This window comes from Mobula hypostoma, chromosome 18 (genome assembly GCF_963921235.1).
Source record: "Mobula hypostoma chromosome 18, sMobHyp1.1, whole genome shotgun sequence".
NCBI lineage: Eukaryota > Metazoa > Chordata > Chondrichthyes > Myliobatiformes > Myliobatidae > Mobula > Mobula hypostoma.
In genome coordinates, this window is record NC_086114.1 from 44,623,223 (window position 1) to 44,642,052 (window position 18,830).

Here is an 18,830-nt window from a genome sequence, read left to right on the forward strand (position 1 = left end):
CCCACAGGTTGGAATAAGGGTGATCTTAAAACATTAGAGTGCATAACTTTTAAGGAGAGAGAGGGGAAAGTTTCAAGGGGATACATGGGCCTGTTTTCCTACAGAGTGACAAGTGCCTGGAATGCGACAAGGGTGGAAGGAGACATCATGGTGGCATTCAGGAGGTTTTTAGATAGATACAAAAAGATGTTGGGGATGGAGGGATATAGATCATGTGCAAGCAGAAAGGATTAGTATTGTGGTCAGCACAGGGCTCGCTGGCTGAAGGGCTTGATCCTGTGCTGTACTGTTCAGCATATGTTAGACCAAGAAATTTGTACTGTTTGGTACTGCTAAAGGCAGCCACAGTACTGGTAGCATATTGCATTTCACTTCTGAAACTCTGCTTCATGGACTTTACTACAGCTGAATTTCAGAAATGGATTACAACACATTGTTGTGCTCAACGCTTCCAGAGGAAATGAGTTTCTGAATGACGCATGGTCCTTATTTTACATCTCACACTTGGTGATGTAGAGCTGTACCAAGCAATACTACTTTCTACATTGGTCAAATCAAGTAATTATTCATCCCCAGACAACACACAATATTCTTAACGTATCCTGCTTAATATTTAGATGACATACAGTCATACAGCACTGTAAAAGATCCTTAGACCAAACTGGACTATGCAAATCAATATTTCCATCGAAGCTAGTTCCATTTGCCCATGTTTGGCCCATGTTCCTCTAAATCCTTCATATCCACATACCTGTCCAAATGTCCTTCAAATGTTGTTAATTTACCTATCTCAACCACTTTCTCTGGCAGCTCATTCCATACACTCTGGGTGAAAATGTAACCTGTCAGATTCTATTAAATCCCATCCCCCTCATCTTAAACTTATCCCCTAAAAATCTTAATTCCCCAACCAGCAGGAGAAAAGACTGTGTACATTCATCTTCTTTATGGCCCTCGAGATTTTTTACAGCATGTAATATTTTTACATGACATATCAAATACTCTGTGTTTTAAAAGTAAGCATTCGCCTTATTCCGATAACACAGAGGCAGATATAAGAGCATTAGACATAGGTGGAGAATTAGCCATTTGGGCCATTGTGTCTGCTCTGCCATTCCATCACGGCTGATTTATTATACCCCTCAACCCCATTCTCCTGCCTTCTCCCTGTAACCTTGAACAACCATGACTAATCAAGAACCTAACAACTTCTGCTTTAAATATACCTCCACAGCAATCTGTGGCAATGGCTTCCATAGATTCACTACCCACTTGATAAAGAAATTCCTCCTTATCTCTGCTGTAAGTGTATGTTCCTCTATCCGGGGCTGAACCCTCAGATTCTAGACTCATCCAATATAGGAAATATCCTCTTCGCATCCACTCTGTCTAGGCCTTTCAATATTTGATAGGTTTCAATGAGATACACACTCATTCTTCTCAACTTCACTGAGTACAGGCCCAGAGCCATCAAAAGCTGCTCATACATTAACCCTTTCATAGATGGAATCATTCTCATGAACTTCATGTGAACCTTCTCTAATGCCAGCACATCCTTTCTTACTTTCTTAGATAAGGAGCTCAAAGCTGCTTATAATACTCCAAGTGTGGTCTAACCAATGCCTTATAAAACCTTAGTGTTACATCCTTGCTTTCATACTCTAGTCCTCTTGAAATAGATGCTAACATTGTATTTACCTTTCTTACCACCAACTTAACTGGCAAGTTAACCTTTAAGGAATCCTGCATGAGGCAAAGTCCACCACACTTCTGATTTTTGAATTTGATCACAGTTGAGAAAATAGCCTCTGCCTTTATTCCTTTTACCAAAGTGATTGACCATATACTTTCCTACACTATATTCCATCTACCACTTCTTTGCCCATTCTCCCAGTCTGTCTAAGTCCTGCAGTTTCCCTGCTTCCTCAACACTAAGCTCCACTCCAGCTATCTTCATTTCCTCTGCAAACCGGGAGCTAAGCAGGAAAGGCCCCTTTGATTCCCACTCTTTGCCTCCTGCCCGTTAGCCAAATTTCTATCCATGCTGGTATCCTTCCTGTAATACCATCTTATTTTGTTTAGCAGCCTCATGTGTGGCACCTTGTCACGGGCCTTCTGAAAATCCAAGCATACAACATGCACTCTATTCTGTCTATACTGTCTGTTATTTTCTCCAAAAAAAACTCCAACAGATTTGTCAGGCAAGATTTCCGCTTGAGGAAACAATGCTGACTTCAGCTTATTTTATCATGTGCGTCCAAGTACCCCAAAACCTCTACTTAATAATGGACTCCAACAACTTCCCAACCACTAAAATTAGGCTAACCAGACTGTATATTTTTTTCTTTATGCCTCCTTCCTTTCTCAAGGAATGGAGTGACATTTGCAATCTTCCAGTCCTCAGGGAATCATTCCAGAAAATATTGATTCTTGAAAGATCATTACTAATGCCTCCACAATCTCTTTATCTACTCAGAGATGTTATCAATCTGGACCAGGTGACTTATCTACCTTCAGACCTTTCAGCTTCCCAAGCACCTTCTCCTTAATAATAGCAACTACACTTGATTTTCTGGCATACTGCTAGTGTCTTCCACCATGAAGACTGACATAAAATACTTATTAAGTTCATCTACCATTTCTTTGTCCCCCATTACTACCTCTCCAACATCATTTTCCAGTGGGCTGATATGCAATCTCACCTCTCTTTTACTCTTTATCTACCTGAAAATACTTTTGATATTCTCTTTTATATTATTGGCTATCTTACCTTCATATTCACCTTCACTCCGGCTGGTGGCGTAGTGGCATCAGTGCCAGACTTTGGGGCGGGAGGTCCGGAGCTTGAATCCTGCCAGCTCCCTTGCACGCTCTCCATCCGTGCCTGGGTTGGGTGTTCAGCTAACAACTTGACCTCATGGAAAAAAAACCTGGAGAGGGATGTGCTCCACCAGGTTTCAGATGCCCAAGACACGCTGTATGATGAGCATACCAAAAAAGCTTGTCACGACGGCGCCCCGACGACTCCACCAGGAGTTAAGGGCGCGCACACACACACCTTCGTATTTCATCCTTTCTTTCATTATGGTTTATCTTATAGTTGCCTTCTGTTGGTTTTGAAAAGCTTCTCAATCCTCTAACTTCCCACTAATTTTGCTATATTATACACGCTGTCTTTTACTTTTTTGCTGCCTTTGTCATTCCTTATCAGCCATGGTTATGTCATCCTCCCTTTAGAATACTTTTTCATCTTTGGGATGATCTATCCTGTGCCTACAGAAGAGCCCCAGAAACTTCAGCCATCCTCCCTGCTAGTGTCCCTTTCCAAACAACTTTGGTCAGCTCTGCACTCATGTCTCTGTAATTCCTTTTATTCCACTGTAATATATTCCCTTTACTTCTCCTCTGATGGCCACTGGGTCTTGCTTAAATCTTTTTTTTTTGGCGTGTGCGTCTGTGCAATACATCTGCATGTGTCTGTGCGTGTGCGATGTTGGCGAGACGATGTCTTTTTCATGCCTTTACAAGGCGCGGAGCGAGAGAGAGAGAGAGACTGTATGGCACACCCCTCCTCACACAGACGTTTTGCAGTATTTTTCCCTTTATTTTACGAGGTTGAGTTGCAATCTCGACACTCAACCCGGCACGGATGGAAAGCATACTCAGGAGCAGCTTCGACTAGATTCGAACCCGGGAACCTCCGTTCCAGAGTCCAGCGCTGATGTCACTGCACCACCAGCCAGCCCAGGGTCTTGCTTAAATCAATGATGCACTGTTCATCTTGCTTCAAGCAAGGCGCTGTTTTCCAAGCTCTTAAGCAGAAAGCATCCTTATACAAATATGTTTGCAATGGTTTTACAATTTTTAATTATCATGGAGCAATTTTCATTCATTATTCAAGTTTGCACTTGTTTTTCCCTATTGTGAAGTTACTGAGCTATGCTTGCCTCAGTTTAATAAGATGTGTTCATTTTCATAATCTCACTAATACAACTTTGAACCCTTCTATAATTATAATAATTGAGCACAACATTGTGGCAATAGAATGCAATTGTATCTCATTAAAGTAGAACCCATCAGTCAAATGGATTTTTAAATGGCATAATTGGGTAGAATCTATTTACGTAAAAGTAATTGAGGTTTTATGTTAGCATAACTTCAACTTATTTCAGCGTAAATGGTTGTCCTTCAGCAAGAACAAAGTTATGGTCAGTCACAATTAATGAGCCACAATCTGATCCAATTGATTATCTGGTTTGATTTCTACTCATTCTTTAAGAAGTGAACAATTGCATCAGTACATTAGCTGTCTAAATAATAAATGAACAAATACATTAAATATGTAAATGAATGAAAGAGAGTTTGAAAAATAATTGCATACTTAAATTGAGAGAGCGATGTGGAGGCATAAGGACATACGTACAATAGGTGGCCACCTTATTAGGTACCTCCTGTACATAATAAAGTGGCCACTAAGTATATGTTTGTGGTCTTTTGCTGCTGTAGCCCATCTACTTCAAGGCTCAATGTGTTGTGCATTTAGAGATGCTCTTCTGCACACCACTGTTGTAACACATGGTTACTTGAGTTACAGAGGCCTTCCTGTCAGCTTGAACCAGTCTGGCCATTCTCCTCCGACCTCTTCCTTTAACAAGGTGTTTTTTACCCACAGAACTGCCTCCCACTGGAATTATTTTTGTTTTTCACACCATTCTCTGTAAACTCTAGAGACTGTTGTGCATAAAAACCCCAGGGATGAGATACTTAAACCACCCTGTCTGCACCAACAATCATTCCACGGTCAAAGTCAGTTCGATTACGTTTAATCTAACTGACTTTTGTTCTGAACAACTTGACCATATCAGCTAACTTTTATCCATTGAGTTGCTGCCACATAATTGGCTGATTAAATATTTGTAGGTGTACAGGTGTACCTAATAAAGTGGCCACTGAGTGTATATGGCCAGGGGGGTATAAAAAGGTGATGGATGTGTGAACAACTTTAAGAAATGCTGGTTAAATAGAATATCTACAGTAGATGGATGAGTAGATTGAAAAGTGGAAAGCTAGATTATATTGCAAAGCCTAGACAGATGTTTAGTTCAGATAGATAGATTAGTTTGATAGAAAAATAGGTATATACAAAGCTTTGATTGAAAGATGCTATGTAGAATTACCTAGATAGATCAATGGACGAATGATTAGATGAGTTGTCGAGCTGAATAAAAGGATGGATTGTCAAGATAGATAAATAGATTACTTTGATAATTGGATGCATGACAAGACAGAACCTAGATAGATTTATTGATGTATGGACATATAGATGGATTGCTTGATTAAAATAGACTCCTTACTTGAAATAAATTTCTGTCTTCTGAGAAAAATTCTCTTCAAACATGTAAAGAAAAATGATTGAGTTACTCAACTGCTATTCCATAAAGGTTGTAAAACAAAACATGGCCAGTTATTGACAGAAAGAAGAACAATTACTGTTATAAAGCAGTACTGGGGAGAAATGCCAAAATAGATTTCAATTACATTCATTTGATGACAATAGCATTGATCAGATTTGCTGAACTGATATGCCTGCAGCTTAAAGGAACTGACACACAAGCATTGTAAGTTTCTTGAAATTTGCTTCATAAATATACCAGCAGGGGCCATTCAAACTTTTTCATTGTGTCAATAAGTACAACATAGGAGCAGTTTTTTTAAAAGGAATCTGCTGCCGTTTTGGAAACTTAATAACATGTGCAGTCAATTCCATGTACAGTATACTTATTTTCCATATCAAAGACACAAAATGTCTGCATGTTCTAGTGAAAAATTAATAACTCAATAGGACATACTAATAAGACTGTTCTGAAAGAACTGTGGATATCCTCGGTGTACCAGAGACCCCAATCCAATCCTGTTTTATGTGAAATATAAATGGTCTTCATTTGACCTTGTGGGGTTCCCCTGGGTGCTCCATATCCCAAAAATATTCAGGTTGCCGGGTTAATTACACATTGCGAATTGCCCTGTTAAAATCTAGAAGGAGCTGATGGCAATCTGTCGAGAAAAACGAATGGGATTATTGTAGGACTAATGTAAATGGGTGTTTGATGGTCAGTACAGACTCGATGGGAAGAAGGGCCTGTTTCCTGCTGTGTCGCTCCAGAATCTATATCTTTTTCTAAGACCTGGCACAAACACAATGGGACAAACAATTGTCTGTTGGGACCTATGATTCTAAGATATCCATTTCTACCTGGCAATCACCCTAATCTTTAATTTAATTTGGAAATATGAGAGGGAATGATTTTTGCTCTAGCTGCGTCAAAGCTTTAATCTCCAAAGTATTGTTTAGGAATTTAAGATGTATTATTAGAGATCACAACTGATCAAGGGAATTGGAGCTGCTGAATGTATTTTTTACCAATCGTACACAACAAATTGAACCTCTGCTGGCTTTTAATTCAAACTTTATTTTGGACTGATGATTGACATGGAGGTTATACCCATTTGTTTTCAATAGACCTTAAATCCACTTCTACAGGTCAGTACTATCCATCACACTCTTCTGCATTTTATTCAGCTATCATTCTGTGACTTTTTTATTGTGCTGCCAAATATTGACAGAGAAAACGTTATTAACTCTGTTTAAATGCATATTTGAATCTAAGATTGCTACTGCTGGTTTAGCCTCATCTTACAGATGTTCAGTGTCTTGATTTATGCTGTCCATTTTGTCCATCAACTGAGAATTAGATGGAATTTTCAGTCAGTTCCTCATGAAGCTGCTATCATAAGCAATGCCATTTTTAGCATATTCTACCTCCCCCTTGGAGAATGTGGCTTCTGCATGAGTTGTGATCGCCATCATTTGAGAGACAGGAGGAGATAGGCTTTTTTGAGAAAACTCCAATTTCAATTTCAAAATTTTGAGGAAATTCCTATTTCCTCAAAAATCAACCTTACATGCCAACTGGGTTTCAATGCTGAACATGATGTAGTGAACAGCAGTTTAATGAAACTGTTGGCAATTAGCTTTTATTGGTACACCGGGTGAGATTCATGTGACTTTGCATTTGAATAGAAGTTTCTCAGTAGCAAATAAGACTTCTCATTTTTAATTGTTTCTACTGTAATGATTTTAAATTGTTAAAAATGTTAGAGAGTGGGTGATTTTTCTCTTTGAATTATTTTTCTTCCATTTTGCATAGTTTCTAAATGCTTCTGAATTTCAGATATATTCAGAGACTTGTTGTAGTTTTGACAGCCAGTAAAGCTGAGCTTGAGTTTCCAACAACAGTTAAAGGTCTCTCAGAAGAGTTTTGGGGGTAGGTTTTGTGATTGGCTCACCCACATATCTCAGTGCCATCAAATGAGGTTGTGGTGTTGCTCATGACCTCGTGGCTCCACTTTAGGAAGATCTAGATGTGTAAGATTTACCTGTCTGGATATATACAAGGTAGGTATGTCCTATCAATTATACTAAAGCAGCAAGTGTGGGCAAAATTTGAGCTAATACTCATTTGTTGTATAATATGCATTAAAATAGAGATTTGCCCATTGCTTTATGCATGTGAGATAGTAGGGTCTGTGTTTTGTACTGAACTTATGGAATCTGAGTCTACTGAAGACAATGCAACAGAACGTCAGGAAGGAGAACAACATGAACTGGCTACTATTCCTAATTGTATCTACCGTATGCTGAACTGTCTTTGTTTTATATACAATTATATTTGAACAAGCACATGTAACATCATTATTTGATACAGAGTTCAGAAATTGTGAGAAACTACATGTTAAAAATTGGGCCACTAATGAGTGCAGACTTACACGGCTTGATGAACTAGATGGTCACTCTGAGCTCTATATTCTCAGGTTGCTTTCCACGTCCTTTCCATTGGAGTGTGCACACCTTGTCATGTGATATGAACTAGGAAACTGATAGGGCAAGCAGGAACAACAGAAAACCACCTCCTCCCACCTCTCCCATGATGGCAACCACAGTCTCCCTGATAGAGGCAGAAACATTGATTGTCCCAAAGTGAAATAGGGGAAAAGTCCCTCTCTGTCCCCCTCCACTGATTGTAACCAATTCAGGAAATAACATGCATTCTTTCACAATCTGTAGATTGCACTTTTTAATTCTTGTGGTTATTGTATGGTGCTATTAATCAGACCTTAATCTCTCCTCCACTCTCTTGCTCACGTTCTCCTGCTCTGTGACTTGGAACCATTCTGACGTGGGTGGTAGATAACTGTACTGTCCTGTTTTTCATGATGATGAATCTGCTGTATTCACTTCTTCTTCCTTCTCTCTCTCTTTTTTTTGTCTCTCTAGCTCAAAGTCCAACAGTGGCTGACCCATTACAGCAAGCTTATGCAGGCATGCAGCACTACACAGGTCATTGACATTGCATACGTAATTATGGCCTGCTTTCTCTCCATTCTGTTGACTTCTTTTAAAGAGCTGGAGTTGCATTTAAGAAACGAATGAAAAGAAAATTAAAACTATATGGGCACATTGAGGAGAAAGGGAGAGAGAGGCTTTGATCAGCTTGATGGATATGTTGATGGAATTTTTTCTTGTTACATTGCATAAATTTAGTGGTGGAGGGAATGGATTGAATCCTAGCTTTCAAACGAAAAATCCAAAAATTCTTGATAGAAAATTTAATTACCCACTTACAGGTAAAGAGCAAAGGGGTCAGGTGAATGACTTCAGAAAAGATTTGTTATTGTCTTCCTTTAATACTGTACACCAAACAACACCAAAAGAAGCAATCTTTTATAGCAATGAGCCAGATAGATTAGAAAGTTTTCAGGCTTGATCAGTCAAGGTTTGAGCTAAGCAATTGGTTCTGATGCCACGCTTACATTTTTAATTTCATCTGGAGACCCAGAGTGGTAACAGGTCCTTCAGGCTCGACAAGTCCACACTGCCCAAGTACACCCATGTGACCAATTAACCTACGTGGGAGTGAACTGGAGCACCCAGAGAAAACCTATGCTGTCACAGGGAGAATGTACAAACTCCTTTACAGCAGCAGCAGGAATTGAACCTGGGTCACAGGCACTGCTATAGAGATACACTAATGGATTTACTATAGTACCGCCTACACTTGGAGCAGGCAGAGAAAGCATGGGTCAAAAGTCCTCTCTATTGTTCTATCTGAAGACTTAGTCACAGGGAGCATCAAGTGAAGGTCGGACTTGCCTCTGCTCTGATTAGACAGCTCAGTCCAAACTCGAGCATCAACAGTGAGACTGCGAGCAAGCTGTGTGTGGGATCCTGGCCCTTTGCACTTTGAGGAGGAGGAGTTAATTAAAAGTAGGAAATGCGATGGAACATAAACCACAGTGGCGGCACAAGTTGTGAAAAAAATTCCTCAAGGTTGTGGCTTTGAATGAAGACTCGTCTTTACACAGAGCATTGCAGTGTTAGTCACCCACCACTTTGATGATGTTAGTACAAGAATTGAGAAGTTAAGAGGTTAATCAGACAGCAGTTGATTGTATAGCAAAAGTCATGAGGGCATAAATTCTCAGAAACTGAGGGTATTATTTTAAATTAATTTCGAGGCTATTCATGCATTTTGTGTGAAGAAAGAATATTACTGTGAAAGCAGAAGTGTCAAACTGAAGTGGTGATCTTCTTAAATCAATGTGTGTTGCCAGTAGTGTGCACAAGTGCTGTGAATCTTTCAGTGTCCCATATGCATTTAATTTTAGCTAATAGGAATAGACCATTTCACCAACAACCCCTTGAGCCAAGCTCTGACATTTGATGAGATTCCAGCTAATTTCCGTTCGTCTTCTGCACCCAGGCCTTGTATACGTCAGCTGTTGATTATATTGTCTTGCTCTGTCTCATAACGTCCAATAAAAATAGATGACCAGTAAACACTTGATGTAACCCAATAATAAAGGCTGTTTGAACGCAGCAGCAAGTACTAGTCCTGTCAGACAAAATTAAATCACCAATTATCCAATTCAGAAAGCAAGTACACCATAGGAAATAAAAATCGATCACTCTCAGTCATGAAAGTTTTAATTGATCCTCGACACTTATTATGGATAAGAGTTCACATTTCTATTTGCCATTGTTATTCCGCAATGTGGGATCAACTCCACAAGACTTCACCTTCATTAGAAATCCTCATAACTATTCTCGTTTTAAAAACAGAAAACACATCAGACCAGGCAGCATCTGTGAAGAGAGATATAAGATGACTCTGTTTCACTGTTCCTCTTTGTTAAGTGGATATTCAATCAATTGCAGAACATAGAACAGTAAAACACCAGAACAGACCCTTTGACTGTGCTGAACATGATGCAAAATTAAAGCAAATCTCTTCTGCCTACACATGAGCAATATCATTCTATTCCCTGCATATTCAGGGTCTATCTAACAGCCTCTTAAATACAGACTGCTTCCACTACAATCCCTGGCAATTTATTTCAGGCACCTAATAGTCTCCGATAAAAAAAAGTGGCCCACACATTTCCTTCAAACTCCCCCCTCCCAACTTTAAATCTGTGTTCTCCAATATTGTGGTGTTTCTATCCTAGGGAAAAAAGACTCTTACTGTCTACTCCATTTGTGCCTCGCACGATTTTATAGCGTTCTATCAGTTCTCAATGTCGTGAAATTTGTTCATTTTATGACAGCAGTACAATGAAATACGTGATAAATAGAGAGAAAAAAGAACTGAATTATAATGTGTATGTATATATATTGGTTAAAGAGTTATGTTAAAAAAAGTAGTACAAAAAAAAAGTAAGTAGTGCGGTAGTGTTCATGGGTTCAATGTCCGTTTAGAAATCGGATGGCAGAGGGGAAGAAGATGTTCCTGAATTGTTGAGAGTGTGCCCTTCAGGCTTCTGTACCTCCTCCCCAATGGTAGCAATGTGAAGAGGGCACGTCCTAGGTGGTCGGAATCCTTAATGATGGACGCCTCCTTCCTAAGGCACCTCTCCTTGAAGATGTCTTGGATACTATTGAGACTAGTACCAATTTAGTACAAATTAACATCAAGATTGGCACAATATCATGGGCAAAATGGCCTGCCCATTGCTCTACTCTTTTATCTCTTATTGTGTCTAACCAATGCAGCAGGAAATTAAATATTATATACAAGCTTTGAAAGTGAGATGGGATGGTTATTATTGTACTTCATGACTTACACAATGTTGTTATTGGATAGTCTACTCACAAACCACAGAACTCATTCTGAATTCATTCAATTGATTTCCAAATGGGATGAATTCAAAATGAGAGGGTGATTCATTCCTCTATATTATTGATCATGTCTGATTGATCCACCCTATAAAAGGTAATTGTTGTTGATTAAGAAGTCTTGCTCTAACCATTATCTTCTAATAAGAAAATAGTTGGCTGGTAAATGTTTGATGTAATTCAAAAATAAGGATTATTTGCACACAGGAACAACCACTGGTGCTGTCAAGCAAAATTTAAAGATAAAGATTAGCTTCATTTGTAATTTGTGTCAATGAACACCACAGTCTAAGGATGCGTTGGGGGCAGCCCGCCAGTGTCGCCATGCGTCTAGCACCAAAATAGCATGCCCACAACTAACTGCCCTGACTTGTACTCCTTTGTAATGTGAGAGTAAACTGGAACGCATGGGAGAAACCCACACAGTCACGGGGAGATCTTACAAACTCCTTACAGACAGTGGTAGGAATTAAACCCGATCGCTGACACTGTAATAGCATCACACTAAACCCTTTGTTGCCCTGACACCTTTAAATTTGATGCTTAAATTACTGACCGTATTCAGTAGAAAGTAAGAAATAAAAATGTAGGACTTTGATTTCAACGACATATATTGAAACGTCGCAATGAGCTTTATAAACAGCGAAATACTTTGTAAGTGTAGGAACTGCAGTACAGAAAATTCCTAGGAATAGAAATGATAATGACCAGCTAGTTTGACTAATGACACTGGTTGTGAGATAAATATTTGGCAGGACACTGGAAAGCAGGCCCCAGCTCATCTGAACTTGTTCTAGTGGATCTACTGCACCCAGTGAACAGATTCAATGACAAAATGCTGGAAACGTTTGTGGAAATGGAAGCAGTTAACCTTTCGGGTGCAGGGCCCATCAGCAGGTGTATCAGTAGTGTAATCCTCTGTTCGGCTAGTGGCTTAATCTAGGGGATGATAGCCCCCCACCAGGCCCGGCCACACTTACGAAATCTCATTTGGGTGGGCTCTGTGCGATGTGTCCCCTGTTACAAATCAGTAACACGAAATAACAAACAGTACACAATATGCAATTAAATGATTGGGCTTTAATTCTTAATATGACTATATGGTTAGTAAAAGAGACAAAAAAAAGAAAAGGGCCCATTCTCACAAAACAGTCTAATGCACAAATATCAGAGCTCACAGTGTCGTCCATTTGTTGTCCTCCAAGCATAGCCAACCCTTGGACCCTTGGACCCTCGCTCCTCAGTCCACTCTATCCACTGGTCTACCAACTCTCTCCATTCGTGTCCTCTCTCTTCCTCTCTCCCCAACAAAAGACCGCAAAGTCCCTGCTCCCAGACACACAAGAAAGAACAACATCCCGCTCATTGGCTAACGTGCTCCGCTATCTGTAGTCATAATCCAAACATTGCTGCTACAGAGAAACTATTACCTTAGCCATAACAGTGAAACATTATAGAGAGACCATTACATTAGCAGTGAAACCTTACAATGTGTTACATTAGCTTAGTGTCCCAATGCATAACAGTGCAGTTTCCCTTCAGACCTACACTGAGGTATCCTGAGCCCATCATATTGATGTAATCACGAAGAAGGTGGATTTGTAGCTATACTTCATCAGGAATTTGAGAAGATTTAGTAGGTCACCAAATTTTCTAGCTGATTTCTGTAGAAGTACCATGGAGAGCATCCTGACTGGTTGCATCATCATCTGGTATGGAGGCTTCAACACAGAGGATCAAAAGAGGCTGTAGAGAGTTGTAGATACAGCCAGCTCCCTCATGGCCACAACCTTCCCCATCATCAAGGACATCTTCAAAAGGTGATGCCCCAAGAAGATGATATCCATTACAAAGGACCTTCATCATCTGGAACATGCCCTCTTCTCAATACCACCATCGGGGAGGAATACAGGAGCATGAGGAGCCACTCTCAGTGTTTTAGCAACAGCTTCTTTCCCTTCACTATCAGATTTCTGAATGGTCCATGAACCCATGAACACTCTTTTGCTCTATTTTGTTTGTAACTTATAACAGTTTTTATGTCTTGCACTGTACTGCTTCCACAAAACAGCAAATATCATGACAGATGCCGGTGACAATAAATCTGATTCTGATCCTGCAGAATCAGCTAGGGCTGTTGTGCTGATATTCCTGGAGTGAGACTGGAAAGCACAACCTCATGGCTCTGAGGTAAGAAGGTTGTATACGGTTGCAGCAGACGTCACCTGGTTCAACAACTATTGTCATCAAGTCAAGAAGCTCAAAACGAGTCCCTTTGGCCGTCTGAGTCCATGGAACCCTTACATTTTTGACACTAATGCCATTTTATTCTCCCCACTGTCCCTTCAACTCTCCCCAACCAGAACAGAATGCAATCCACCAGATATGGCCTAACTAGAGCCTTCCAAAGCTGCAGCATAACTTCTCAACTCTTGAACTCAATTCCTTGATAATTAAGGCAAGGATGTCACATGCCTTCTTCATCCTGTGAAGTCATTTTCAGGAAACTATGGGCTTGGACTCCGAGATCCCTCTGTAATCAGTATTGTTAAGGGTCTTGCCACTGTATTGTCTCATTATATTTGATCTTCCAAAGACCAACACTTCACATTCAGCCAGATACTAAAAGCCTACCAAATACTCATGGGGCTGGATAGAGTAGACATAGAGAGGGTGTTTCCATTAAGTAGGAGAATCTATGATCTGGGTTGTTGGGTTACCAGTAAGTTAGCCACAGTATAAAAAAATGACAAAAAAGAGCCTCAGAAAGTTGACCAGCCTGTGAGAGGAAATAAGCAGGCAGTTAGCGACGCAAACACGAGGAAATCTGCAGATGCTGGAATTTCAAGCAACACACATAAAAGTTGCAGGCGAACGCAGCAGGCTAGGCAGCATCTCTAGGAAGATGTTTTGGGCCGAGACGCTTCGTCAGGACTAACTGAAAGAAGATAGTGAGAAATTAGAGGTTAGAGGTTGGAATTGATCTGAGAGTCAGCAGAGACTCATTGGACCAAGCGAAGTCCATCTCAAGTTTAAGTAGATACGATATGAGGTAAATGTGTAAGATTTTTCAAAATAGAAGTACTAATTATAGTGATTCTTGTAAACTGCTGTTAATCTTAGATTGGACAAGATCCGTTTCTTTATGAATATCTCAAAACTGTTGACTTAAACAATGTTCCTATCATGCACCCATTCTAATTATGCCATCCTCAATCATTACAAATACAAGCTGCCTATCATGTGAATTGTGTTACATGAATGGATTTTGACAGAACAAATCTTTTTTTGCTGGCACTAGGCATTGGCTCTGCTGCTGATATTTAATCCAGATTGAACAACATAAAACATTCAAAGCAATTTAGAAGCTAAGCATGTTATTGCCCCAAGGCATAATAATGAGGTTCTTACCATGAATTTGAGCCTGTTTACAAAGTATCCAGAACAGCTCAAATGTTTCGCTAACTCAGCAGACTCTGAAGACACTCTTTGGTGCTGTGGGTCATTTGTAATGGTGATGTGGGTATCATAGGTTAGGTCATTAGATTCTCTCCAACCCTAACTGCCAGTCAACAGGTCATTTCAGAGAGGAACATGAGACTGCAGATGCTGGAATCTGGAGCAACAAACAATCCCGTACCAATCAGTATTTCCAGTAGAGAATCTGTTGTCCTTTTCCTGAGATTCATTGCATTGGTGTGGGTCTGGAGTCACTTCTCGGCCAGGTGAGAGAGAAAGTAGATTTCCAGATCTGAAGAGCATATGTGAACATTTATTCAATGGATCGAAATATAAAGAGATGAATATAGCCTGTGACTGATCCACATGCTGATGAAAATGGACTAACGTATGAACATAGGGGTTAGAAGGAGAAGAACACTTGGCCACTCAAACTTATCTCTCCATTTAAACCAATTTCATCATAATCCCAACACCATATTCAGAATATATCTATGTCTGCCTTAAATATATTCAAAATCCATGGTCTCTTGGTGCTTTGAGGAAGTGTTCAAAAGTTTTGTGACCCTCTGTGAGAAAACAAATCAACCTGATCTGTACCTTCAATGGGTGACACATTTTCCTGGAAAGCTGAAGGAGTCATCTCTTTACACAGAAAAAAACAGGTTGAAGAGGGTATCATATTACAATCTCTTTTTTCCCCAAGAAATAAATGGAAATGATGTGACCTGAACTCACTGTGGGTCATTTAATTTTGAATCAAAGACAAGCAAGAATTGTTATTTATAAAAATGGTTCTTAACTAGATAAATACACGTCTAAGCCTGACAGAAACAAAGCAACACAAGCAAGCCATTCAGCCCCTCAAGCTGGATCTTACTCCATTGATCTGATTTTTTCATGCTTATCCCTAAACCAAAGTATTAATATTTTTAATTGACTCAAGAATTTTGCAGGAGGGAATTCAATGAATCTGCTATATGATAGTGTGCTTCCTTAACAATATCATCTGTTAGTTATTTCTTAATCCAAAAAGAAAAAAAATGCCACAATTTAATGGGAAAACTAAGGCTTGTAATCCCTTTGTTTCCACTTGTGGAACAGCTAGGTAGGCTAACCACCTCTCTGGCACGTCCTCACTTTGAGCCCTGTTGGTATTAACCACAGGCATTGAGGATCTCGAGTCTCCTCGGTAGTTTTAATCAATAGGCAGATAAATTAATAATGCCAATAAAATAAAGAATTGACTGCATGCAATATCAAGTAATACTTTCCTTTTCTCCCCTGTTTAGGTTCTCCAGTTCCATGCACCATTCCCCAGTTCAGAGTACAGCCAGGTAACCTCCCCATCAGGGCTCACCAGTGCTATTCTTGAATTAGAAACTCATATCAGCAGAGGGGCTTATCACCCTACTACCCTACCATTTTCTTTCCCTCATTCCCCTCCAGAGATCTATTTTGCTTTCCCAGTTTCTGTGGCTAAGATAGTCTTTTAGCCTTCAGAGGAACATGGGAGGAAATTATGGAGTGTGACCTTTCACTACAGTGTTGAATTAATAGCTCCTGCAAATGCCAAATGCACGAAAGAGGGTGGGCTGGAGTGGTATTGTGGAATAAGAGCAAGTTCTCAATGCAGAAACATCTTAACTATCACAGAATCCTTGTGCACATTATTCTGCCTACTGCTCATTGAAAGATCATCAATTAAATTGAATGCCTAAGCACAATTTCAAAAGGTAGCAACATTATGGCAACGCAATCTTCTTATTAGGCAATGGAAACTCACACTTGGAAAGCCTCGGGCTTTTTAATTGAGACAGCATTTAGAATAGTTGAGTGTTAGTACCGAGAAAATGCACAGTAGCTATTATTGAATTTTATTTTCTAACATCACCCTTCCTTACCCTTTAAAGAAAAATAATTAAAAGCAAATATTCTGATTCTTTGCTTTACTAATTGCACTGCTTGGAAATGCTGGATGAATTGGTTAGTTTTTGAGATTGATTTTATTTTTCTTTCATTCTTTTGCAACGTGACAGCAGCTTACCCTGCAGCGTACGCTCCCATTGGGCAGGCATTTCCACAGCAACCCCCTATCATTCCTCAGCAACAAAGAGAAGGTAAGTCACATGATGCTTGGCTCAATTTGGTTGAAAGTAGCTGTTTGATTTTGCAACAACGTCATTCGTAGTAACCAGGAAAACATGGTATTATTTTAGCCAATTGATGCAAAACCACATCTTTGTGGGGAATTTGAAAGAGGCTGAACGCTTAAACTGAACCAAAACAGGTCCTGATTTATATGACTTTTATATGTGGTTAAATCCCAGTTGTAATGGAAATTGAATTTCTATTGACATGGTCTCAATGTGGCAGAACAAAATGCTTCAAGTGATTTGCTTGGATTATCTACTTTGTTTTTAAACATCCACAAGTTAATGTGTCTCATGACATGACATGCAACTCAATTCATGAAGTGACCATAAGTCACTGCTCAAGAGTAATCTAATCAGAGTCACTTTCATTGTAAAGTACCATTCTTTGATATTACGCTGTAGTCATCGATTAGGTAACCTTAGACAGGAATACCTGGGAAACCTGACAGCTTGAATATAACACAGTTTACATTGAGTGGATTACTTTCATGGTTTAAGGAAAACATAGTAGTAGTCATAGTCATACTTTGTTGATCCCGGGGGAAATTGGTTTTCGTTACAGTTGCACCATAAATACTAAATAGTAATAGAACCATAGTTAAATAGTAATATGTAAATTATGCCAGTAAATTATGAAATAAGTCCAGGACCAGCCTATTGGCTCAGGATGTCTGACTCTCCAAGGGAGGAGTTGTAAAGTTTGATGGCCACAGGCAGGAATGACTTCCTATGATGCTCTGTGTTGCATCTCGGTGGAATGAGTCTCTGGCTGAATGTACTCCTGTGCCCAACCAGTACATTATGTAGTGGATGGGAGACATTGACCAAGATGGCATGCAACTTAGACAGCATCCTCTTTTCAGACACCACCGTCAGAGAGTCCAGTTCCATCTCCACAACATCACTGGCCTTACGAATGAGTTTGTTGATTCTGTTGGTGTCTGCTACCCTCAGCCTGCTGCCCCAGCACACAACAGCAAACATGATAGCACTGGCCACCACAGACTCGTAGAACATCCTCAGCATCATCTGGCAGATGTTAAAGAACCTCAGTCTCCTCAGGAAATAGAGACGGCTCTGACTCTTCTTGTAGACAGCCTCAGTGTTCTTTGACCAGTCCAGTTTATTGTCAATTTGTATCCCCAGGTATTTGTAATCCTCCACCATGTCCACACTGACCCTCTGGATGGAAACAGTGGTCATCAGTACCTTAGCTCTCCTCAGGTCTACCACCAGATCCTTAGTCTTTTTCACATTAAGCTGCAGATAATTCTGCTCACACCATGTGACAAAGTTTCCTACCGTAGCCCTGTACTTAGCCTCATCTCCCTTGCTGATGCATCCAACTATGACAGAGTCATCCGAAAACTTCTGAAGATGACAAGACTCTGTGCAGTAGTTGAAGTTCGAGGTGTAAATGGTGAAGAGAAAGGGAAACAAGACAGTCCCCTGTGGAGCCCCAGTGCTGCTGATCACTCTGACAGACACACAGTGTTGCAAGCACACGTACTGTGGTCTGCCAGTCAGGTAATCAAGATTGACAGTTCACATACCAGTTACCCGAAGGGCTATTGTAAGTTCTCTGTCTCTGTCTATCACTATCTATCTCTGTCTGCCTGTAGCTATCACTCAGTCTAAAAATCATTATCACAAGCCAATATTGGGGGCTAATCCAAAAGTTTCAAAATCTCAGCCAATGAAGTTTAAGGAAGCTGAGAAGAAAAAAAATGGCAAGGCTTGACAGATTCCTGATTGTCCCCCTTTTTGTGTAGACAAGGTCTTGACAGGGAAGCTAGAGGAATAGGGGAAACATCCAAGTCTTACCACTCCAGTAGCATAATACATCAAGGGGCCAAATATACAGTATGAAAACATCATCATAGACACTGAAGAGATGTCAGTGCTATTGCTTTGGAGAAATCATGAAAACCATAATTTTGTGGCTTGGCTATAGTTGTCCAAAGTTGTGAAGCAGGAACTTG

At 40.0% G+C, this 18,830-nt stretch overlaps 1 protein-coding gene across 4 annotated transcripts in view; it reads left to right on the top strand.

Annotated features, from left to right (window-relative positions):
- The window catches only part of LOC134358513 (CUGBP Elav-like family member 4), a 910,327-nt gene that overhangs the window by 828,409 nt on the left and 63,088 nt on the right, over positions 1-18,830 (top strand). For 3 of the 4 annotated variants that reach the window (XM_063070814.1, XM_063070817.1, XM_063070816.1), the window contains 2 exons: positions 8,336-8,398; positions 16,732-16,812. In XM_063070814.1, the coding sequence (XP_062926884.1) occupies positions 8,336-8,398; positions 16,732-16,812 (144 nt within the window). The remainder of the gene's footprint in view (positions 1-8,335; positions 8,399-16,731; positions 16,813-18,830) is intronic. The other variant, XM_063070815.1, reaches the window with a different exon arrangement.